The sequence below is a fragment of the Tenrec ecaudatus genome, chromosome 2, assembly GCF_050624435.1.
Source record: "Tenrec ecaudatus isolate mTenEca1 chromosome 2, mTenEca1.hap1, whole genome shotgun sequence".
NCBI classification, from domain to species: domain Eukaryota; kingdom Metazoa; phylum Chordata; class Mammalia; order Afrosoricida; family Tenrecidae; genus Tenrec; species Tenrec ecaudatus.
In genome coordinates, this window is record NC_134531.1 from 13,321,737 (window position 1) to 13,345,441 (window position 23,705).

General features: G+C 55.0%; 1 protein-coding gene across 1 annotated transcript in view; it reads right to left on the bottom strand.

Annotated features, from left to right (window-relative positions):
- ANKH (ANKH inorganic pyrophosphate transport regulator) overlaps positions 1–23,399 on the bottom strand; it is a 107,640-nt gene extending 84,241 nt beyond the window's left edge. Inside the window, exon 1 of the mRNA XM_075540873.1 lies at positions 22,928–23,399. Coding sequence (XP_075396988.1) covers positions 22,928–23,023 — 96 coding nt within the window. The 5' untranslated portion in view covers positions 23,024–23,399. The remainder of the gene's footprint in view (positions 1–22,927) is intronic.
- Between the last annotated feature and the right edge of the window lie 306 nt (positions 23,400–23,705).

Genomic DNA, 23,705 nt, shown 5'->3' on the forward strand with positions numbered 1-23,705 from the left:
GCTGCACAGTGCAGCTGGTTGGCTACAAGGATGCTTCAGCCTCTTCGAGGCCCTTCCTTAGAAGCAGCTATGCCTCACGCTTTCTTATTCCACGGAAGACGGATAAGGAAGACTGAGGAAGAAGTGATGCACTTGAACTATGGGCTGGTGAAGAATATTGAAAATACTGTGCAGTACCAGGAGAACCAACAAAGCGGTCTTGGAAGAAGTACAATCAGAGTGCTCCTTAGAGGCAGGATGGTGAGACTTGTCTCGTGCCCTTTCAACGTGTTATCAGATGGCCGCAGCCCCTGGAAAAGGACACCGTACTGGGCAAGTGTACAGCTCTAGCAAAAAGAGAAAGCACCTCCGTGAGATGGATGGACACATGGACTCAAACATAACAATTGTGAAGCTGGCGCAGGGCTGGGCGTGGGGTGGCAATGGGTCGGAACCAACTTGTATCTACCCAGCACCAGTCTAGGCTGGCAACGTATCACGCCCCTACTCACTAGGTGCTCAGAGCCACAGCAGAGTAATGGAGAGGCCCTGGAGAGCAAATGCCCGCCATCCTTCAGAACACCCAGAGCAGCATGCTTCGGGCTGTGCAAGGCAGAACACAGAATGCACACCTTAAGATTCCTAGGCAGAAGATTGGTTTCCCGCCTGCTGCCGCCTCCTTCACTCTGAGTGCTCGGCTCTGTGTGGGGGAGCGGGGTCTGTCTTGAGAGCGTCCCTGTCTGGACGGGCCACTACCATTAGAAGGTTCCCAGACACCACTCCCTATGTAGGCTGCCTCGGGGGCAGCAGATGGTTCATCTGAGCCATTCAGTGAAGTCTTTCCGGGGTTTCTGGAGCTCTCAGGTCCTGTAAGGCACCAGACGTGAGGCCCCACCCCGACAAGTACCGAGGGGCTGGCCACAAAGAACAAAGACCCCGCCTGACGGCTGCAGAACTGACGGTCGGAGCAGCAGCTGGATTATGGCAGATGGCAAGGGGCCCAAGGAAGGAGGAGAAAGGAGGAAACTTGGGGGCTGTCAAGTTGGTGTGCCCCCACCCCTGCCTCAGTGTCTAAGGTGGGCCTGTGGCTTCCACTTCAGGCTGGGGAGGACACCAACCAACCAAGGTCACTGCCATTGAGTTGATTCCGACTCATAGCGACTTCCCAGGGCAGAGAGGAACTGCCCTGGCGGTTTCTAAGACTGTAAATCTTTAAAGGAGTCTTTCTCCAGAAGGACAGCCTGTGGTTTGAATTGCTGACCCTGCAGCTAGCAGCCAAACCACTATGCCACCAGTGTTCTCTGGGTTAGCACCACTGCCAATACAAGGCCATCGAGGGCAAGCAACTATGGGACAGAGTGACACAGAGTGCCCTCACTGGGCAGCCTTGGGGCACCTGATAGTGGGGGGACTCTTCCTCCTATCCATGTAGGAGGCAGAAGAATGATCCTGAATCTTCTGCAAGATCCTGACCAAGGGTCAAGTTCACACCTACAGCAGACCTCCTCCAGCCTCCATTTCCCTGAAGGTGGGAACAGCCTTTCTAAAAACACCACCTGCAGGTGGTGGTCCAGAGCAGCAGGGCCATGGTTGGGTGACCCTGCATTGAGAGGTCTTTCTCTGTACAGTAGGCAGACAGGCTGGCCGGCCTTCTAAAAGCACAACTGTGTGTTGCTGGCCAAGTGTCCCTGACCTTACTTTTGGCCTAAGGTTCTTCTAGGAGCTACGCAGAAGTGTTTCAGGGCTTCCTTGAAAATCTGTGTCCTGGAGGGCAGCAGTAACATTCAAAAGGGGCCTTACTAAAGGCGGGTCGGGGCTGCTCCTCCCTAACCAGTGGCCTCTTACCTCTCAGACTGGACTCTGGCTGAGCTTTGTTTTGCCTTGTAGACTTGGACTTCACGTGCTAGGTGGGGCAGTGGTCAATGCACCTGCATGATAACCTGAGGGTTGGCAGTTCAGGCCCCTCGGAGGGAGAAAGATGTGACAGTCTGCCTCCGTGAAGGTGACAGCCCTGGAAACCCTAGAGGTGCCACCAACCCTGTTGTTGGGACAATCTTCTTTGACACCCCTCTCCTCTCCCCATATTCTCTCTGAAGCTTTGTATCTCCTCAGCAGACACCTTGTGCTAATGGCCTCCCACGTCCAATGACATGTCTCTGCAATGATCTTGCCTCTGCTGCAATGTGCATTCTCTGTCTTCAAGCAGAGAAAGTCCTGGAGGGCTGCTAGGCGTGGGTTTGGGTGCCTTAGCTCCAACTGAGATCCAGAGAACAGGAGCGCGGTCCGTGTCCCTTCGTGGTCTCTATGCTTCAAATCAGCCACCTGGACACACGCAGCGCCAGACAAACGGAGGCAAGTCCCGCCCAGGCGAGGAGCTTCCACTGAGCTGTGAGTGTTGGCGGGCCTTGCACTTGAGATTGTTCCCCTGGTGCCTGAGCTATTTCTGTCTTCCCTGCTTTGTTCCTCCCCCTTTTCTGTGTACACAACCAGCCCTTTGTCTCCGTCCCGAGAATCCTGGGGTGTCTTGGACGATCTTCCAGGCAGGCTGGAAGCCAAAAGGGTTGGTATCAATTTTCTACTTAAAAGCGTTCCCCTCAGGGGGGAGAAATTACCTACAGCCTACCATATTATCAACTTCTTCCGGTCCTCTGTGCCTGTTTGCTGAGGTTAGCAAGGGGGGGGGGGGAGGCGGGGAGAAGGCCCCTTCACCACAGTGGAGGTTTCAGAGAAGTCCTTCCGTGAGCTACGTACCACCTAGATCCCTGGTGCAGACAGACCCACTTTCTAGGTACTCCTCTGCTTGGCCAATCAGAAAACAGCAGCGGGGATTAGTTTACCTTTTCATCAAGGTAGCGAACACGGTCAGAGCCCTGTGGTTGATTGGGATGCAGAAGTACTTGTCTCTCTTCCATGTTCCATGCCCAAATGAAAACTCTCTGCCACGGGGTCCATATGACTCACAGAGACCCCATAGGACAGTGTAGAACTGCCCCAGGGGGTTTCTCAGACGGGAACTCTTTTCAGGAATAGAAAGCCTCATCTTTCTCTCAAGGGGCAGCTGGTGGTTTCGAACTGCTGACTGTCCGGATGCACAACGACTGCACCCTCAGGGCTCTAGTCCGCCCCCACAACCACTGTTTGAAGAGTTGGCGGCTGCGCTGAGGCAGAGAAACCTCTGCTGGGCTTTGGCTTATTTTTTCTTGACCCTTGTGATTTCATTAGGGATCATACAGATGAAAACAGCAGGCGGGGCGGGGTGGGGTGGAGAAGTAAGCGCAGGAAAAATTGTCTGGGGGGTTCACGGATGTCTGCACCTCCTACATTAGAGAGAGCCCCGGTTGGCACTGCAGCTCAACAAAGAGCTGTGAACCCGCCAGCCCCAAAGAGGGAGATGAGGTGGCCGCCTACTTCCATGGAGACCCTTGGAAACCCTGTGGGCAACCCATTCTGCCCAGCAAGAGCGACTTTTAATGTCAGTGACTCCACCCTTACTGCAGGCCTCTGGGAGGTTCTGTCTAAGAGTCTGGGGCTCAGAGGAAAGGCCTGGCGATGAGGCTACCGCTGATAGAGGTGACAGCCCAGGGGTCCAGTCTTGTGGGATTGCGGTTCCTTCACAAAAGCAGCATGCAGTTCTTAGGGCAGAAAAACCAAACTCACCCTCAAATCCAGTGACCTACACAGAAATCCCAAGCCTAGACAGTCTAGGAGCAGACAGCCTCCCTCATCGGTGGATTTGAACTTCCATCCTTGTGGTGATGTGCAGCCTCACACCTAACTCAACACTCACCAAGCACCTGAGGAAGGCAAAGGGCCACGGGAAACCAAACGACAGTCAGACAGACAGCAGCAACTCAAAGGGTTAGACAGCAACCTGAGAGGGTATGGGATTAGGTTTACGTCGATGTGGGGGGTGGAGTGGCGTACAGTTCCCAAAGGGAGGCTAATGACAGTGGCACAATTTGAAGGACACCAGAGGGACAGCTGGAAGACCACTGATGAGACACGTTGACATTGTTGAATTGACGTACACGGGGGGGGGGGGAGGGGGAAGAGGGCCTTCAAGTTTGTGGGAATTGAGAGATCATGGAATTTTCCCCACAGATTTATTTGAAGAACCCCCTCATCTGTTCTGCTGTGTCCATCTCACCAACTACAAAGTAAAATAAACTAAGTACAAAAAGATAGGATACCAAGGGTGAGACCCCCACAAGAATCATGGTACCCCCTTTCTCAGGGACTTCTTGTTTTCTGTGTTGGGGGTGGCAGTGTCCGACAGAGAAGGGAATGCCATGCGCCACCACCACCCCTCTCTGAGATAAGGCAGCACTATTAAAGACCAGCATGTTTTATTAGGATAGGCAAGATCTGCGGACAGAGCGTAAACTCTGTCCTATAGCACAGAGCAGAACTTCCCTGGCGGGTTTCTGAGGATGAAAATCTTTAGGGGAGCAGAGAGCCTCATTTTCCTCCTGAGGAGCAGCTGGTAGATTAGAACTGCTGACCTTGTAGTTAGTAGCCCAATGTTCCACCACGTCCATAGTCACTAGGAGTCGGAATTGACTTGATGGCAGGCGAATTGGGTCTTGGGTTTGGTGGAAAGAAAAGGTGACTGAGTCCACACTCCACCCTCAGACACTACTCCCCCAAACCCCTCCTCAATCTGAAAGAAAATGCTTCCTTGCGCAGGAGCTGCCTGCTCCTGGAAAGAAATACCGTATACCTTGCTACCTTTGAGGAAACCACCGTGTGCCACTAAGAGGCTCCCCCGCCCCCCACCCCTTTCCCTGGGCTAAGACCTGGCCAGAGTCCCACAGGTGCACACCTGTCAGTGGACGCCGCCATGTGCTGTGGGGCTGAACAGGTTCAGTGGGGCTTTCCGGCAGAGACAGACTAGGAAGAAAGGCCTGGCGTCTGCTTCTGAACACTGGTCAATGAAAAACCCTAACTTCCTGGGGGAGACAGGGGTGCAGACATTGGAACAGGGCAGGGCTGAGGTAGCATAGGATGAGGGGTAGGGGTCTCCGTGAGAGTTGGGGGACGACTTGCTGGTGGTTAAGGGTGACAGGGTCAGGTGGCAGTGGCTGGGGTGTGTGTGTGGGGTGGTGGTTTAGAAGTCACACTACCAGCATCGTGGCATGCCCACGCTTTGCTTTCTAAGGTCTTTGTTTTAAATTAAATGCCATCCTATTAAAAAAAAATCAGGCTTGTTCCAAGAAATCCCATAAAAATGAAAGAAATCCTTGAACAATTTTCACCATGTTAAGGGAAGCCTCAAATAACAGAGGTTTGTTATATCACCAATTACTTAATAGCCTCAAAAGAGAAACTGGGTTTTTTAAATAACCCAAAACCAGTATGTATCAATGCTCTGGGCATTGCTATTTACAAAACACCTGTAGGTTTTGCAAACATCCCAGCGGGCTCTTCCCTCCCCCTCCCCCCAGCCTCAGTTGCTAAGAGACTGGGATCCGCCTCAAGACTGTGTTTCTTTTTCACAAGTGTCTCCGGGTAGGAAACTTCCAAAGACATCTTCCGCCTATCTTCTCATGTGGGTCTTAGGGAGGGAAAAGGTTCCACTTCTATTTTTGATCCTATTCTGGCACTTCCGTGCACGGAGACTCCCTACAGCAAAGAGTGTTTGTCCCCGGCTGTGTTAGTGATGGCAGTTAACATCAGTCACGGCTATTAGGATGGAAGGCTGCACCACTGGTCTAGGGCCTGGGGTACCGGGGTGGCGTGTGTGTTGCTGTGTTGCTGGAAGCTCTGTCACTGGTATTTCAATGGTGGCAGGGTCACCCACAGTGAACAGGTGTCAGCGGAGCTTCCAGACTAAGAACAGACTAGGAAGAAGGAACAGACTGTCCACTTCTGAAGGACCAGCCACTGAAAACCTTATTAGGAATCACAGCGACACACTACCAAATCTCCTGAAAACCTTCAGGAGAAGATTCTGAGGGTGGCGCTGGCAGTGTTTCGGTGTTTTGAGCATGGTCGCTGTGCGTCAGGACAGACTTGATGGCTTGGTACAACAACACTAACAATGCTCCTAGATAAAGAGAGGGAGGGAATGAGGAAAGGGGAGGTGAGCTTAACGAGCGATTTTCTGAGCTGGCAATTTCGAACTGCCCACGATGCAGACGGCAGCCCAATGCATTACCACTACACCACCAGACCAAAACCCCCAGCCAAACTCGCTGCCGCCCAGTCATTCTGACTCATGGTGCCCCGACAGGACACTGCAGAAAGGGCCTCTGGGTTTCTAAGCCTGCCACTGTCAGGAGCAGCTGCCAGTACTGAGCTGCTAGTCTGTGGTTGGCAGCTCCACCAGTAACTGCTGCAAGGCCAGGCGTGGTTACCAGGCGTGGCTAGTAGAAGCGCAGCTTCTTACTCTCAGTCTCAGTCCAGCCCTAGCTGTGCAGTGGTCCACCCACTCCCACGAGTCCATTCTCCAAGCACAGGAACATACTGCGCCCACAGTCTTGGCAGTCACCTCATAGGAGGGTGAAAGTGGGACCCTGAAGACAGAAGAAAGGATGGATACACTTGACTGGTGGTGCTGGAGAAGACTCCTGACCGTCCCCTGGACTATCAAAAGACCAAACAGATCTGTCTAGAAAGACATCTAGCCAGAGTGCTCCTTAGGGGCCAGGGCGGTAAGCCTTTCTCTGACACACTTTGCACGTGCTGTCAGGATAGATCAGCCCCTGGAGAAGGACATCATGCTTGGGAAAGGAGGGAGGCCCTGGATGAGCTGGACTGACACTTTCATAGCACCAGTGGAGTCAAGAGTAACAACTTGTACGCTGTCACAGGACTGGGCAGTGTTGAGGCGGCTATGGTTCGGAGCAGACTAGAATCGCGTGTGTCAGAATAGAACTGTGCAGCTTGGAGTTTCCACTGCTAAGCCATTCTCCCAGGCCGCCTGTGGGCTGGCTCGAACCTCAGTCTCTCACTTTGGAGCTGATACACACTCAGGGCTCCTGGCATTGGCTGACCACAAGCTTTTCCACAAGACCAGTCTTTGGTCATAGTCTAGTTCGTGCCAGCACAGGGTGGTCTTCCGGTGACCTTCCCAGGCTGTGGGTGGGGGGAGGGGGGCTATAAGGGCTTCTCCATGCGGCTCTAGGTACAAACCTTCCCTGAGGGCCAGCCTTGACCTTGCACTCACCTCCTGCTCACAGCAACCCAACCTTCCTGAGACCATCAGGCCTGGTTCCACTCCCCGGGAAAGGATTTCCCACCCAGGCACAGGACTGGAGGTTTTCCCAAATCTGGCTGGCCCGTGACCAGGTGATACTCTTTCCCCACCCAGGGCCCCCATTGCAGCACCCGAGACGAGTCCTGGTGCTGTGGTGGTGGTGCCCTGGCTGCTAATCACAAAATCGGCAGTTCGAAACACCAGCGGCTCTGCAGGAGAATGGGGAGGCCTTCTACTCCCCTGAAGACTGACAGTCTCAGAACCACTCACCCCCTGCCCCAGGGGCAGTTCTACCCTGTCCTAGAGGGTCGCCGTGGGAACCGGCAGTGAGTTTGGTTTGGAGCCCTCCTCAAAGTGGGAAGAACCTGGGGGGCCGCCTCTTCCCCTCCCACATGCCACCTGTTCAGGAAGATGCCTCCACCCGAGTGGGTCCCTCCAGGTTGATCAGCTGTCCACTCCGCTAACGGAAGACGTGGGTGAGAGGGAGGCTGATCAGCACCCACCTGGAGCAGATCCCATCAGGTTGAGTTATTGTCAGGCACTCCTGGCTTTAAGCAATCCCCCATCTTTTCCCTCCAGTGCCCCACACAACTGTTTGTCCCTACTGCCATGGAGGGCGGAGGTAAACTGCACTGCAGGGTGCCTGGGACTGTCCGTCTTTAAGGGGACAGAGAGCCACATCTCTCTCAGAGTGACTGGGGGTTTGAACTGCCCACCGTACCCTTAGCAGCCCAATGCTTAACCCACTAGGCCGCTGAGTATTTTAGTTCATTTCGCTGTTCCTGGTTTCTGCACTCTGATGAGAGGCCCTGGTGGAACGTGGTTAAGAGCTTGGGGGCCAACCTGCCAGAAGATGGGCGGTTTGCACCCACTGGGATGCACCTCGAAAGAAGAAATCATGGCGATTTGCTCCTGTAAAATAAAACACCCAAACCCATGGCCGTCAAGTCGATTCCGACTCACAGCAACCCTCTAGTACAGGGCCGAAGTACCCCTATGGGTTTCTGAGCCAGCAAACGCATTTTGAGAGTAGAAAGCCTCACCTTTCTCCCAAAGAGCAGTTGGGGGATTTGAACTGTGGTCCTTGCGGTTAGTCACCAGGGCTGAAAAATCAGCCAGTGGAAAAGCCTGTGGGGTGCAGTTCCACTGTGGCCCAAATGAAGCCCCGAGTCAGTACTGTGGGGAAGTGTGGGGAGGGCAGGGGGCTCAGGGTTCAATGGAGGACATTAGAGGCCATGGGAGTTGGGGGATAGCCCCCGGGACTTCAGGGAAGAGTGGCTTCTGGAAGAAGACGACTGTCTGCAGCTGCTGGGCAATAGCCAGACAAGAGCCAACTCTGAAAGAAAGCGTCTTCTGTCACCTGGCTGATGAACAGGTGCTGAAAAGCAAGGGGGACTGTGTGTCTGCCTCAGGCTGGGCAGCCACAGCCAAGAGATGCTGGGCTTCCCCCCTCCCTCGTCCCCTCCCCTGCCGCCCGTTGATTGGGTTTGATGAAATGGACCCTCTGCAGAGCACAGGTAAGAGACTTTGTGGGGAGTCCCCCTAGTTTAGCAGGGACGAGGCAGGGTGAAACCTGAACCCTGCGAATGTTCCAGAAAGAAGAGTGATGCTGGTCAGGAGAGGAGTAGGGAGAGAGGGTGGGGGTGGGGGCAAAACCAGGACGTGCCCCTGACTCCTGCTGAGACTCAGCCAGGAGCTGTCCTGGGGGCTTCCAGGGCACAGAAACCCCAGAGGGAGGAGAGAGAGAAGGAAGCGACCAGGGGAGAAGTGGGGAGACTTTTGGGGAGGGGAAGGGAGCCCAGGGCCTGCCTGTCCCTGCTCCTGAGGCCATCTACGAAGCTACAGCATGCCGGGAGCAGAGAAAGGTGTGAACCTCTCAGGAGACCAACCACTGGACGCAGAGGAGCAGAGTCTGCACACCAGCTGTGACACCAAACCAAGCCCACTGCCGCCAGTTCTGGCTCTCAGCAACCCCAGGGAGCATTTCTGAGACAGACATCTCCCCGGGAGCAGGCAGCCTCATCTTTCTCCCGAGTGGCTAGTGGGCTCGACTCCCTGACTCTGTTAGTCTGAATACTTTAGAGAAACCAATCCACAGAAACTCATGGAGAAGAGAGAGTTTTATATAAAGGGTAAGTGCACATCAAGAAAACATCCCAACCCAGGCCTGCCCAAGCCCACAAGTCCAACACCAATCCACAAAGTCCTCCTCCATCTCAGGTTGGCATAAAAAACTTTTACTATCGCACTGACCTAGTGACTAGCAGCCCCAGGGATCCTGACAAACTGTGAAAAAGCCCCCGGGTTAGAGAAAGGGTCGGGTTCATGAGGCTCTGCTATTTATGACGGTTCACGTGTGCTAAACTAGAAGTAGCCCTGCAAATGTAGGTTGAGCAGGTTTGCCAGCTCCTCCATTAAAGTGGGGGAGACGCGCCTCAAAGGAAGGGTGCCAGTGTGCAGACACACGGGCCTCCGTAGAGACAGCACGTGCACGACAGGGATGTATAATCCAAACTGTCCCTCAGAGCTGGGCTCCCCGGCAGGTTATCGGCCTGTGCTGATCACAGGTAGTTTGCACTGTTTTTCAACAAGTGGACAATTGAATGGAGGTGCCCACAAATGTAAATCAGCAGGTATGGGCGGGGTGGGGGTTCTGGATTTCACCCATTATGGAAACAGCAGTGGTGAAATACAGGAACACTTCAGGAAGCGCCCTGGTTTACGTGCTGGGCTGCTCTCAGCAAGACGGGCAGCTGGAAACTACCAGTCCCTTGGGGAGACAGGGCTCTCTGCTCCAGAGTGAGTTTCCATCTCGGAAACATGTCTTCATCATATGCATCCTGAGAACACCTCACTCACTTTACTAGCAAACTCACGGGGTGGAAATGGACCAACTCTTTTCTTCTTCCAAACCTGCTCTTCTGCAGTAGGGTACTCTGTCAGCATCCTCTGCCCCTCCCACCCCCTTGGTGAATTCTAAATTGTCCTGTCGGCCCTGCCCCCTCCCATCAGTCCCCCTCCCTGCTCGGAATGACCACACCAAGGACCCTCGTAACCTTGCCTAACCTCCCTGTCTTTCATGGCCACACTGACAGTCTCCCATGTGCACACCACGCTCCACTAGGCAAACCCCGTCCCCTGACTGGCGGAGGCCCGGGCCTGTCTGGGGTCTGCTCACTGCCCCTCCTCACTTCTCAGTGCCCATCACATTCAAATGGACTTTGATCTTCCCTGGAGCCCGGGAGGGGCCCCCCACTTCAGGACCCCAGGGAGGGCAGCTTTCCCCCAGGTGAGCACCAAGGCCACGCTTGCTCTTCCCCTCCCCTAGCCGCTATCGCTGTCCGGGCCTGGAGGGGCTGGCTCTCCTGTGTGCTCCGCCACCTGAGCAGAGAAGCACTGTGACCAGGAGACAGTCAACACGCTGCCCTGCTAGGATGGAGCAGAACTGCCCCTTTGGGCTCCGAGAATATGACTCTTGATGGGAAAGGACTGCCTCACCTTGCTCCCGCAGGGCGGCTGACCCTGAGGTAGGTCAGCTGCTACTGGATCTACAGCTTACCGTCCAGAAAAGGCTGATAGTGCAGAATGCAGAACGAAGCAGAAACAACTCCCCGGTGAAAACCATCACTGACTGGTCAGCACAGAAATGGGTTGACTGGAAAATGACGCGAAGGCCACGCAGCCTGGAGGTTTGGGGACAAAGGGCTGCGGTGACTGCACAGCAGGGATGACGGGGTGACTTCCAGCGGAATTAAAGAGGTGGGCTCTCCCCACTATGCCACACGCCCACCACCTGGAGCCCCAACAGCATGTGGCGGCTGAGGGCAGGAGACTGGAGCTGAAGAGGTTTCCTGGCTTTGTCTGTCCAGGGAAAGTAACAAAGGCAACGGGTCAATTTAATCTCCAAAGACAGCACAGCCACACGACACTACGAATAACCCGATGGAGATGAAATCCAGGGGAAGAAACAGCCTGGGACAGAAAGTGAAAACCGACGACAATTTTAAAATACGTGCGTACAAAGAGAGATGAGGAACAGAACAGGCGGTAAAGTAAGACACAGGAGTCATTTCTGGGTGGGAGACTTGGCAGGAGCAGTGGTGGTGGAGTGGTTACATGTTGAGAGACCAACCACAAGGTCCAGTGTGAAGCCAGCAGCCCCTGCTTGGGAGAAAGAGGAGGTTTCCTACTCTGGTCAGGAGTTCCCACCTCAGAAACCCACGGAGGGGCAGTCCCACCCTGTCTCACAGGGTCACTGTGAGTTGGAATCAACTCGATGGCCGAGTTTGACTGAGTGACTAGATTTTATATGATTCTGCTTTTTTAACAGTACGAGAATGAATGATGGTCACTGATCACTGGAATAAAATCAACGTTGTGCTGGTTTTTATGAAGACGAGGGGTGGTCCTGTTTTAAAACCACAATCTTTTTCCCTGGAGTACACGGTCATGTATCGTTAAACACTGGAAGCATGTCTGAACACCAGAGTGACCTGCAGTTCATAGAATCCAATAGAGTAAAAAACCAAAATCAACACCCGAGTACAATGTAAGTTCTTTAAGGGAGAAAATCAAATCCTCCACCTGTGTGTGGGTCACCAAATGTTCAGTGCTAAGCTATAGTTTCAACAAGGTACAGGGTCAACGGAAGGGAGGAAGACCTTCAGAGTGATGGACTGACCACCTCAGTGGGCTCTAACACGTAGCTACAGTTCTCAGGATGGCGCAGGGCTGGGCAGCGCTTCATTCTGTCCATAGGGTCACTGTGAGGCGGAACTGACTCAAGGACACCGAACAAGGCATAACTGCTCCACCTGATGGTAACAGCGAAGGCTCCCAAACTCTGTCACCCAGGAAAAACACATGTTGTCATTTTATGCGAGCTCATCCCGAGAGCAGAATGGGGCAGTGTCAAGATGCCTGGCAGAGGGGCGGAGAACGTTCTGGGCTAAAGGAAATGTCCTACATCTTGAATAGGGTTTGGGCTACACATGGGAAGACATCTGCCATCTATCACAACCTGGGGAGGGATCTGTGCCGGGCAACTGTGCAGTGGGTAATAGTGAGGGGCAGCATGACGGGCGGCATGTGTGCAAGTGTTGAAATGGCAATGTGTGTGCATGTGTTTATAGACGAGGCTGAATAGTGGGCCACTGACCGACCACCTGGGCAGCAGTTCAAACCCACCAGCCATTCCTCAGGAGAAAGATGAGGCTATCAGCCCCCATGAAGATTACAGGCTGTAAACCCTAGCAAGCTGTTCTTTGTCGTGTGGGGTCGCTGTGAGTCAGAGACAAGGCTAGTGGCTTGGGTTTCTGTGTATGCACACACACAGGCTGTACTTTTGTTGCAGTAAATACATGTATGTGTGTTCACATACAGGAGACCTGGTTGCACATCGGGCTGCTAACCTCAAGGTCAGCAGTTCTAACCTACCAGCCATTCCATGGGAGAAAGTTGAGCTTTCTGCTCCCATGACTTACACCTATGGAAACTCACAAGAGCAATTTTATTCTGTCCTATTGAGTTGCTATTAAGCAATGAATATTTTGAATTTGGGCATGTATATGTGATACATACAACACATAAGTGATATATATTTACCAAAATAAAAAAACCTCATCGTTAATGTTCTCAGTAGAGGAGAACATTGCGAGTACCATGGACTGTCAAAAGAACAAGCGTGTGTCTTGGAAGAAGCTCACCCAGGATGTCCCTGAGAGGAATGGGGGAAACATGGCTCGTCTCATGTACTCCGGACACACTATCAGGGGAGACCAGTTTCTGGAGAAGGACATCATGCTTAATATAAAGAAGAGGGGCAGCGGAAAAAGAGGAAGGGCTGGACAAGATGGATGGACAGAGTGGCTGTAACAGCGGGCTTGGTGCCGGGCCGGGCGGTGTTCTGCTCTGGCGCACACAGGGTCACCACAGGCTGGGGCAGACTTGATGGCACCTAACATCTCGTTGTAAAATGAGTGCCTCATGCCCGTGTTTACTTCAGAAGTGTGTGCTTCCACGTATGTAAATCTTATCTTCATCTTTTTCACAACAAGGAATGAGCTCAGGCTCTCCAGTCCCGTCTCGGAAGTTGGATGGAGTTGATGAGCATTTAGGAAATGCTCCGTGGGGGTTCATGGGTCTCCCCTGTTCACATTCTTTGGCCATCACTGCTTTTCAAAGTCCGGAAACATTCGGCAGTGAGTGTGCTCCCATGCCACTAGGCAGTGTCTTTGCTGCGAGGCACACCCCACGTGCCTGGTCCATCCAGCTGCTGCTGCCAGGTGAAACGGCTGCAGAGAAGGGCGGGGCGGCCATCATGGCCACCCCACTCGGGCAGGCCACGGTGTGGGAATGGACCACAATGGACTGTTGTGGGGGAGTCTAGGCTGGGGGCAGCTTCCCTTGGACCCCAGGTGCCAGGTCACAGGCCAGCTCCAGGCCTTTCTGGTTACCTCAGCCTGTCCCTGGGCTGGGATCATGGAGGTGACAGCCACCCAGCAGCTGTTTGTCACCAGCATCTGGGTCATGTGTCTCTCTGAAATGTCAAGTTCAGGCCAGGGTATGAAGCCTACTGTCCTCGCTGAGGTTCTCCTGCTGCCAGGCCATGGAGGCACTCGGGAATCAGGGGACTCTTTTGTCATCTGCTATTTCTGTTGCTTGACACCACTGTCCTACTACTAAAATGCACGAGCCAATGGCCAGCAGACCTCTGGGCAGTCTGGCAGCAGTACTAAAAACTGCTTTCAAAACAGTATGAAATGGAGCCCTGGTAGTGTAGTGGTTATACCTTCGGCTGCTAACCTCAAGGTCAGCATTTCGAAACCACTTGCCACTCCTTAGGCGAAAGATGAGGCCTTTTCTACTCACGCGGACAGCTATAGTCCCACAACCCACAGGGGCAGATTTACTCTGCCCTATAAGGTCTTTATAAGTTAATTCAATGTCAGTGAACTTGGTGGGGTGTTTTTGTTTTGAAGCCAAATGGCAAGGTAGAAAACGACAGAGCTCATCCCTCACACCCCAGCAGAGCCACCGGGAGATGCCCCCTTGCCTTCCATGCACAAGACCCAGGTTCCATTTTCCGGAAGCCTGGCACACAGCTACTCCCCACCCCCACCCCACCAGCAAAGGTTTACAGGTTCTGGTCACCTGGCACACAGCCACCCACCTCTCAGCAGAGGCCTGCGCGGTCCCATGAGGTAGACCGGGTCTCAGTGGAGTGTCTCCTCTCAGGTAGGCCAGGAGGAAAGGCTTGCAGAGCAACGAAAGGTCTGGAATGTTCCCCTATAAACTCGGTGAAGCCCCTGGGTCCTTTCGAACATCAGCCCAGGAGAGCCCGGGGTCAAAACCGTAGAGCAGGGTTTCAAATGCTCACGGAGGCTCAGACTTGTTAGGCCACTGACGCAGAGGAACTCCTGAACTTGCTGCCTTGGGACCATCACTGCACCTGAGGCTGACTATCCGCCAGTCTTCTTAAAGGAGAAGGTTTGAGCTAACTACTCAACAAACAAGAGTGTCCATGTCAGCAGGGTGCTGGATGTATGCTAAGGAGGGGCAATGCAGAAAAGAGGGTGAGGTCTGTTCTCACAATGCCCCCACGGTCACCCAATGCAGCACTGCGGGCCTACTGGATGGCTAAACATTCTCTGTGTGTATATTCTCAACAGTAACAAATACATAACATTTAGTGCAGAAAGAACCAGAAGGCACCTGGGGGATCCCAAAGGTCTGGTCCAGCTGGCCCAGGGCCATCTCTATGTGGCTGATAAAAGCCAGATTGCGAAGCCCTGGAGAAGCTGCCTCTATCAGTAGATAGCTGAATTGGACTGCTAGTCTCGAGGCCAGCAGTTCAGAACCACCTGCTGCTCCGGGGGAGAAAGATGAGTTAGTCTCAGAAACACACAGCGGCAGTTCTGCCCTGCCCTCCAGGGTCGCTCTAACTGGGCACTGACTCCCTGGCAGTGAGGTGCGAGTGAGCTTGGGAGGCCTAGGAGGTCGTGCCCTGCCCTCTGGGGTCTCTATCAGGGGGGTGACTTGAGGGCAGTGCGGAACTTCTTTGATGTGAAGTCAACTAAGGCTCCTATCGCTACAGACAGAGGGCGGGTGTCAGCGAGGGGACGGCCGTCACAGGATACACCATCCAGATGAACAGACCACATCGACCATCTCGTGGTGGCATCCTCCTGCCCAGACACTGCCCCTACCCTAGGTTTCACATGTTCTACACCAGTGGGTTGGGAGTTTTCCAACCGAGGATGGAGGTGACCAGGTGGCAGAGACCAAACTGCTCAGGTCAGTCTCCAGAGAGGCCTCTAGGGGACCCAACACACCCCTCATTTCTCTGAGTGTCGATGTATTCTCATCTCCCAGCCCCAGGGTGGAGGGAGTGGAAAGTGAAAAACAGAGAAATCCTGGATGTGTACTGGCCACGTTGGCCGTTGCTCCATCACGAGAACGGCGGAGACTAAGCAGCTAGGCAACCCGGCAGAAGGAAGAGGAAACCAACCACCAGCAAGCGAGCCCACTCAGTGTCTGAGAGTCCCAGGGTGCCCACAGGATGGTGGTCAGTGGGCACCGGGGCTCAGGTGGCAGGCCAGCCTGTTCTGAATGGCGAGGCCCAGCTGGACTTGCAGGATCATCAGTGTTGCCTGGCAGCGGCTCTCACCAACAGTCCACCACGATCAAATCACATTTTCCATACTCGATTTATCTAGCAGGTAGAGAAATGGCAAAATATGGGTTTTTGGTTTGTAGTGTTCATTCTTGGGAGTGGGGAGGAAGCAGAGAACCGTGCTGAATGGAAAGATTCCATTGTTCGTATGGGGCCTAGTCCAGTTGCTGCTGTGGGAGCAGGGGGCTCCCCAATGTTTCCAGTGCATCTCCACCGCAGAGCACGGGCAGTCACAGGTGAGCTCACCCAATGCCCGACTGTTGGACGCTTACTGACGACAACAACGGCGTCACTGATGAGACCCAACCGGTACCCGTCGCTGCCTGCAAGTCTGTCTGACAGGGAGCAGAGCTCCGCTCCGGGGGCTTCGAGATCGCTGAGAGCTTCCCAAAGCGGCTGCCAGGCTTCCTCTTGGAATTGGAACCACCCATCTGGGTTGGAGCCGGGTGCTTAACCATGTGTGCCACCAAGGGCCTCCTCTGCCAGTTTAATGTGGCGCTGTGCTCACACACTGTGCTGCGATGCACAAGGTCAGCAGTTGCAAAGCCCCGGCCCCTCCACAGGGATGGAGGGCTTCCTTCCGCAAAAAGCCGGCGTCCTGGAAACCCCAGGGGCACACAGCTCTTCCTTGTCCTCCGGGGTCGTGGCATTGTCCGGCCAGCAAGGGGTTGGTTTTTCTTTCCTCACTGACGGAGGACGACATTAAGGTACTGATGCCTTGTTTGCCTGGACTTTTCATTGGCAGCTGGGTGCAGCTTTACAGAGCAGATGGTCAGTTTTCCATTCCCCAGTTCCCTGCCCCGGGATACCCCGCATCCCACCTTCTTCCGCTGGACTCCTGGCCCCTGGATGGTGGATGGCAGAGCGTTCCCAGGTGAGTGCCCCTCCCCCTGTTTCCGTCACCCTTGGTGACGGGCCTGCTGCCTGGCTGAAAACCAAGCTTCAGGGGTGAGCTTAGGTCTAGATCTGAAGGGTGACCTACCAAAGGGCCTGGTCTGGCGGGCTCCACCAGTCTCTAGCCAACCTGCTCTCCCTGATGATTCTGAGTTGGGGCCCACGTTATTCTCCTGCTCTACCCAGGCAGGACCTTCCACGGAGATCTTAAAAGAATGGTTTTACGACTCTGGCCAGTCTCTCCCCCTTCCACCTCCCTAACCCACTCTACCTCCCAAATCAAACAAGAGATGGCAAGGAAACAAAGTCAGTGACCACAAACGACCACAGAGCTTCCCACAAGACGGATGGGCATGGCAGCGGCTGCGGCAGGGGCTCAGGCATAAGAACTGTGCGGCTGGCGCAGGACCAGGCAGCCAAAGCACGACGACGACAACAACCACGGCTCGCCACCTTTACAGGGCTACGGTACGACAGCTTGCACCACACGGCCTGAACAGCTTCTCTTTATACAGAATGTTCTGACTTGATTTCAAGAGTCGAGCTGTGGTCTCCACTTGGGAACTATTTTGAGGAATACTACGCCCTCACGGAAAGAGATTTAAATTTTGTCTCAATATATGAAGGGTCCCACCTGGTTCCCTTTCCAAGGATGGGTCTGGACTGGATGGAGAGAGGGGGTGTGACGGAGCAGGTCACTTCACTAAATAAATAAGGGACAGACTGCCCATAGCGTTTTACCCAGGTGGGTCCAGAACCCGGCTGCTCACCTACAGGGAAGCATGCAGTGCTAATGGGGCAACGGAGGTCAGCGTGTTCATGACCACATATGGCCTGCAAGCAACCGGTGGCTTCACTTTCTATGTGAGAATGAGAAACCCAAACAGGCGGCAGGCCCCAGCCCGGGGCAGGCAGAAGAGCAGCATCCACCTCTGCCACAAAGAACCCTCAGCCTCAGAGTGCGGCAGGGCTGCTGTTGTCAGGTGCTGTCTCACAGCACAGCGACCCTGTGTGCCAGAAGGAAACACCACCCAGGTACAGTGCCAGCCTCACCGTTGCTACCACGCATGAGCCCCACCATGGAAGCCACTGTGTCAGGCCACCGTGCTTGGGTCTCCCTCTTTCCCGGTGCCCCTCTATGTTTACCGAGCCAGCTGCACACACAGCCACAAGGTAGCAGAGGCCGTGACGGTGTGCGTATGTCACCGAGGATGCTGCCATGGAAATGCACATAGACACGGTTAGACCATAGAGGAGAGGCTGCTGCCTGCTGATGGGAGTTTGTGTGCACAATGACTTTGAGGGTGCCCACACAACACAAAGGCCGGCAGCAGACAGGCTGGTACAGGGAGTGATGCCAGCAGCAGGGACTGCACCTCTCAAAGGAAGGGGAGTAGAACAGAACCCAGGGCGGAATGGGGAAGCATGCTGTTCACCGCGGTAACACATGGGACGCTAGTCCACCAGGAGTCGGGGCCTGACTAAGAAGAGTAAGGTGGAGCAGGGGCGGACAGAGGCTCCTCCACAAGAAATCATCAGGGCTGTGTGCATGGCAGAGGAGCCCCAGTGGCATAGTGGCTGAGTTGGGCTGTGACCTGCAAGGTCAGCAGTTTGAAACCACCAGCAGCTTTTCAGAAGAAAGATGGGGCTTTCTGCTCCCATGAAAAATCCCAGTCTTGGACACTCACAGGGGCAGTTCTACCCTATCCTATAGGGTCACTATGAGTCAGTATCAAATCGTGTTTTTTTGGTTTGGTGGCTGATGAGAGGCACTGACTCACTAACCACCAGCTGTTTAGTACTTGGTTTGCTCAGACACCATCAGCGACAGTTACTTAGAAACTCAGTTTTGGGGGTTTGCCTTTCTGTCTTCAAGTGCTTTAAAAGTGTACCAAACTTACCTGTATGCAACTGGACACCCCCTTACAGAAGGGTCGTGGGGAGGAGCCAGTCAGGGTGCTGTGTAGCAATGATGAAACATACAACTTTCCTTTAGTTCTTCAGTGCTTCCTCGCCCCACCATCATGATCCCAATTCTGCCTTACAAATTCGGCTAGACCAGAGAATGTAACTGACACAGGTAGGAACTGGAAATACACAGAATCCAGGACAGATGATCCCTTCAGGACAAGTGGTGAGAGTGGTGATACAGGGAGGGTGGAGAGAGGGTGGAGTAGAAAGGAGGAACCGATTACAAGGATCTACATATAACCCCCTCCCTGGGGGAGGGACAACAGAAAAGTAGGTGAAGGAAGATGTCAGAGACAGTGTTAAGACATGACAAAATAATAATTTATAAATTATCAAAGGTAGCATAACCATTATGCTACCGGACTTATGAGGGAGGAGGGAGTGAGGAGGGAGGGGAAAAATAATGAGCTGATACCAAGGGCTCAAGTAGAAAGCAAATGACTTGAGAATGATGATGGCAACAAATGTACAAATGTGCTTGACACAATGGATGGATGGAGAGTGATAAGAGTTGTACGAGCCCCAATAAAATGATTTTACAAAAAAGTGGACCAACCAAGGGGTAGTTGGATTCATAAGGAAGCTCTCCCCTGACGTTTGAGGGGTTCCTAGTGCCATAGTGCTTACGAGTTGGGCCACGAAGCACAAGATCAGCAGTTCAAAACCACCAGCTGCTCCGAAGAAGACAGTGGGGCCTTTCTACTTCTATAAAGAGTTCAATTCTGGAAAACCCAGAGGGGCGGTGCTACCCCGTCCTATAGTGTCGCTAGGAGTTGGCATCGGCTTGATGGCAGTGAGTTCTTTTTCTTCTACTGTTTAGTGACCTTAGCGGATGTCCCCTTCTCAGGAGCAGCCAGTACCATATTCACACACACACCCTCTCTTTTATTTTTCTTTTTACTTTACATTCCTCTCTCTTCTCTAGAGTACAAATTGTGTGCGTTGGGGACAGGAACCTTTCCCTACTCGGTAGGATAGCTGACCCTCTTCCGTGCGTGCGTGTTGTGACAGGCACCCCTCCCTTGAGACCCCTCTCAGACTGTGGACACTAACTCAAGCACAAAGTTAGACGAGCCCTCGGGGCCAATGACCGGCTTCCAATGCTTACTCCGGGAGCTGTGCCAGCCCACTGGGCCCAACCAAATCAGAAGGGCAGCCTGAAACACCTGCAGATAGCACTCGGGGGCCCTGGCAGTTCATGGGTAAGTTGTTGGACAGCTCACCCTGAGCTGGGCAGCTCAAACCCACCAGCCTCTTATGGGGGAAAGAGGAAGCTTTCTGCTTCCCTATGACTGGAGGGCAGGGGGGTGGGGTTGGAAAGTTATCTCAACTTCAAAGAGTCCGTGACAAAGTGGCTCCTGGCCAAAGGCATTTCTTCCTAAGGGGCCTGAATTTCTTTTCGCCTTCCAAGTCTCCACAGGGAAGTTGTCTTGAACATTTCAAATGTCACTAAGCACTCTTAAGAGAGTCTCCTGGTGGTGCAGTGGTTTTGTGTTGGTCAGCGGTTCGAAATCACCAGTTGCCCCAGGGAAGAAAGACAAGGCCGTCTATTATGGTAAAGAGTTATAATCTCAGAACTGGGCTCACTGGATGGCAGGGAGAGAAGTCCCTTAAAAGGCCCCAGCTGCCCCTCCCAGCAGTTTGTATCCAGCCTCCACTCTCAGGTGAGAGAAGTGGCAGTCTATTTCTGTAAAGACTAACCCCTCGGGGCAGCTCTCCTCTGTCCTTAAAAACAAACATCAAGTCAATTCTGACGCATAGCAACCTACAGGTCAGGACAGAATTGCCCCTGTGAGCTCTTTAAAGTAGAAAGCCCTGACTTTCTCCAATATGGATCGGCTGGTGCTTTCAAACTACTGGCCTTACAGGCAACCCCCATGCTGCCCAGACTCATGCGGGTTACTGGTTTGGTTTGATAGCGTCCAGGTGGCCCTGCGACTCTGCCCCAGCCAATGACTGTGGGAGCAGTGCTTCATGAGGGCCACCGCAGGCCAAAGCTCCTGGGCAGCCTGCGGGGGGGCCCCTCGGGCTGCTATGAGGCCAAGAAGGCATCAGGGCACACAGCAGCACCAACTGCAGCAAGTTCAGCAACAACTTCAGCCTGAGAACAAGTCAGTCCCGTTCCTCCCGCCTGGTTCTATTTTGCAAGGCGTTTATCATTTGGCACCAGGAGGGCGAGTCAGGTTCTGGAAACCTCTCTATCGTCCCCATCTCTGCACCCGACCCCTGAGGTGCAATATCGCCACCACCAGGCGGCCTGTGACCTCAGAGCTAAGCCAGCGTCCCCGGATCAGGACCTCAAACCAATACGGGCCTGAGGAAAAGAGCGGTTCCTATGCAAACTGGGAAGCCCGTAGAATACTGTGCTGCTCTGGTTGGCAGGTGAGCTTCGCTCCAAGGACAAGCTGGACGGACTAGTGCTGCCGGGACCAACCACCTAGCTCAGGAGCTCTTTCCCCTGACATTGCAACCCAGCCCTCGGCACTGGATGCTCGGGATGGCTAACCACAAGGTCGGTGATTCAGACCCATGAGAGGCTGGTTGGCTGCTCCTGCAAAGACTGACAGCCTTGGAAACCCTATCAGGGTTGAAATGAGTTGGCAGTGGAGGTTGGGGAGTGGGGGCAGGGGCATTCATGATCAATCACAAAGCACATGGGAAGCCAGACAATGGTAGCTTCAGGTCATTTAATTATGACCTGATGTCTCTTATTCCCATGGGCCATTTTTCTCTCTGTCTCACTCACACACACACTGTTCAGATGCAGCACACTGGCTTGCTGGCCAACCTTTGGAACAAGCTCCCAAAGATAAGCCTTAAAGAGTCCCCACCCTGGATCTACTAAAAACTGCAAGGTGAAAATTCCCCCCGCCCCTCCCACCACACCTCGGAGTGTCCGGCCCCGCCCAAGGTCTCCTGTGAATTATGAAAGCGTAGAGTGGGGGTGGGGTGTAGAAACAGGGAGGGGAAGACAGGGGCCATTACCGGCAGGGTATTCTAGCGAGGCTACTCTGGGGAGGTAAGAAGCCCAATCAGCAGCAGGGTGTTTTCACCAGGATACCAGATTTCACCAAAGATCTCAGGCGCCGGTGCCAGGCTGCGAACGCGCCATGTGCGTGCAAGCTCAAAGTCAAAAAGGTGCCTACGACCTGCGCTGCGCATTAGGCAGCGGGGAGCTCGGCGGAGTTGCAATCAATCAAAAGTTCCAGGCAGACACCCATCAGGGGAGGACGCAAACACACCTCTGGGTCGGGAACACGGGTGTGGGGGGTGACGTATACAGAGTCCTTGCACCTTTACGGGGCACCAGAGGAGGCACACAGACCACAGAAACTGCCTGGAAGTCTCCGGCCTCGGAGGGGGTTCGTGGGCACTAGAGCAGCCCGGCTTGCTCCTCCCGCTGGCCCACTCATGCTCACACCCTCGCCCAGCTCGGGGGGCATGTTACTGTCCCCCGCAGACCTGGCCCCCACTTAGAAGCAGCTGCATTCCGGTAGCGGCCCTGCTAGCCCGGTCCCAAGGGGCCCGCCGGGCGGGCGGGCTAAACCCGGGGTACCATTTCCCGCGGCGGTGGGACCCACAGCTAGATTTGCGATGACGCCACAGGGAGAAAAATGAGTGAACCCCCCAAAGAAACCACGAGGTGGGGGGGGAGGGCAGCACCGCGCCAAGATGTGCTCCCCTCCTTCTCCGTCACCTGGGGGTGGGGGAGAAAAATGCCCAAGGTGAGCGGGCTAGAGATGGGCTCATCAAGGCCCAACTGGGGCGCCCCTAATGCATACCTGGGCGGCAAAACAAATTCACAATTAAAATAAAAAGTACTTAGGAAACCAACTTGGCCGCATCATCTCATGCAATCTCTCGGCCCACCCAGCCCTGCGGCCCGCCACCCACCTAAACCAAATCCCCCAGCAACAGCCGCAGCGGGGGGGGGGGGACTACATTTTAGTTACAGACCTGAGGTTTACATAATCATAAATTACATAAGCTCCCCTCCCGTGCACTCAACACCCCCCCCCCGCCCCTCTGGAGGGACAGCTCCGCCACCAGCCCAGGTTTCCAGAGAGCTGGGAAAGTCTGCGGGATCCCGGGGGTGGCCAGAGATGGGGTGCCGGAAAAGTCACCGGGGCTCGGGGCAGGTGGCTCTGTCCCCCCCCCCCCCGGCGCCCGAGGTCCAGGCAGGCAGGGCGCGCGGGGCGCGGCGGGCTTACCTGCTCCCCGAAGTCGATGGCGATGTTGGTGATGCCCAGGGGCACGAGGAAGCGGATGAGCGGCCAGTAGTGCGTGAGCGCCGGGAATTTCACCATAGTCCCGGCCGGGGCCGACCCCACGCTCACGGGCCGCCGCGCGGGCTCGGTGAGGGGCGCGGGCTCGGTGAGGGGCGCGGGCGCGGGGCCTCGGCGGGCGGAGGAGGCCGCGGGCGCGGGGCCTCGGGAGGCGGCGGCTCGCGGGGGCGCCCTGGGCGAGCGCGGCGGCTCTAGCAGGCGAGCCGCAAGCTCAAGTCCATGCCCGCGGCCCTCCCACACGACCAAGATCCGCCGGGAACGCCGAGAGGAGGGACGGCGGCGGCCGCGGCGGCGTCGGAAGCACAGCGCTCGGCTGACAGCGGCTCCATTATAAACGCTCCGGGGCCCGGAAATAAATAAATACCCGTGCGCACGAGGCGCCGCCGCCGCCGCCGCCGCCGCCGCCGCCGCAGCCGCGCGGAGGAAACCAGGGCGGCGCGGGGGCCGGGCCGCGGGGCGCGCGGGGCGGGCGGGGAGGGGCCGGGCCGGCGGCTCCGCCCCGCCTCCGCCCGGCCGCGGGGGGCGCTGCGCTCGCTCAGGCCGCGCCGGGCCGCGAGGGGTCGCCCTCTCCGCGGGCGGCGGGCCGGGGGTCGGAGGGCGCGGCGGGGGCGCGGGGAGCAGCCCCGCCCGGGCCGCTGAGGGGGCGGCGGGGCGCGCCCGGGCCCGGGACCTGCGGGCGCGGCCTGGGACGACCTCGCGGTCG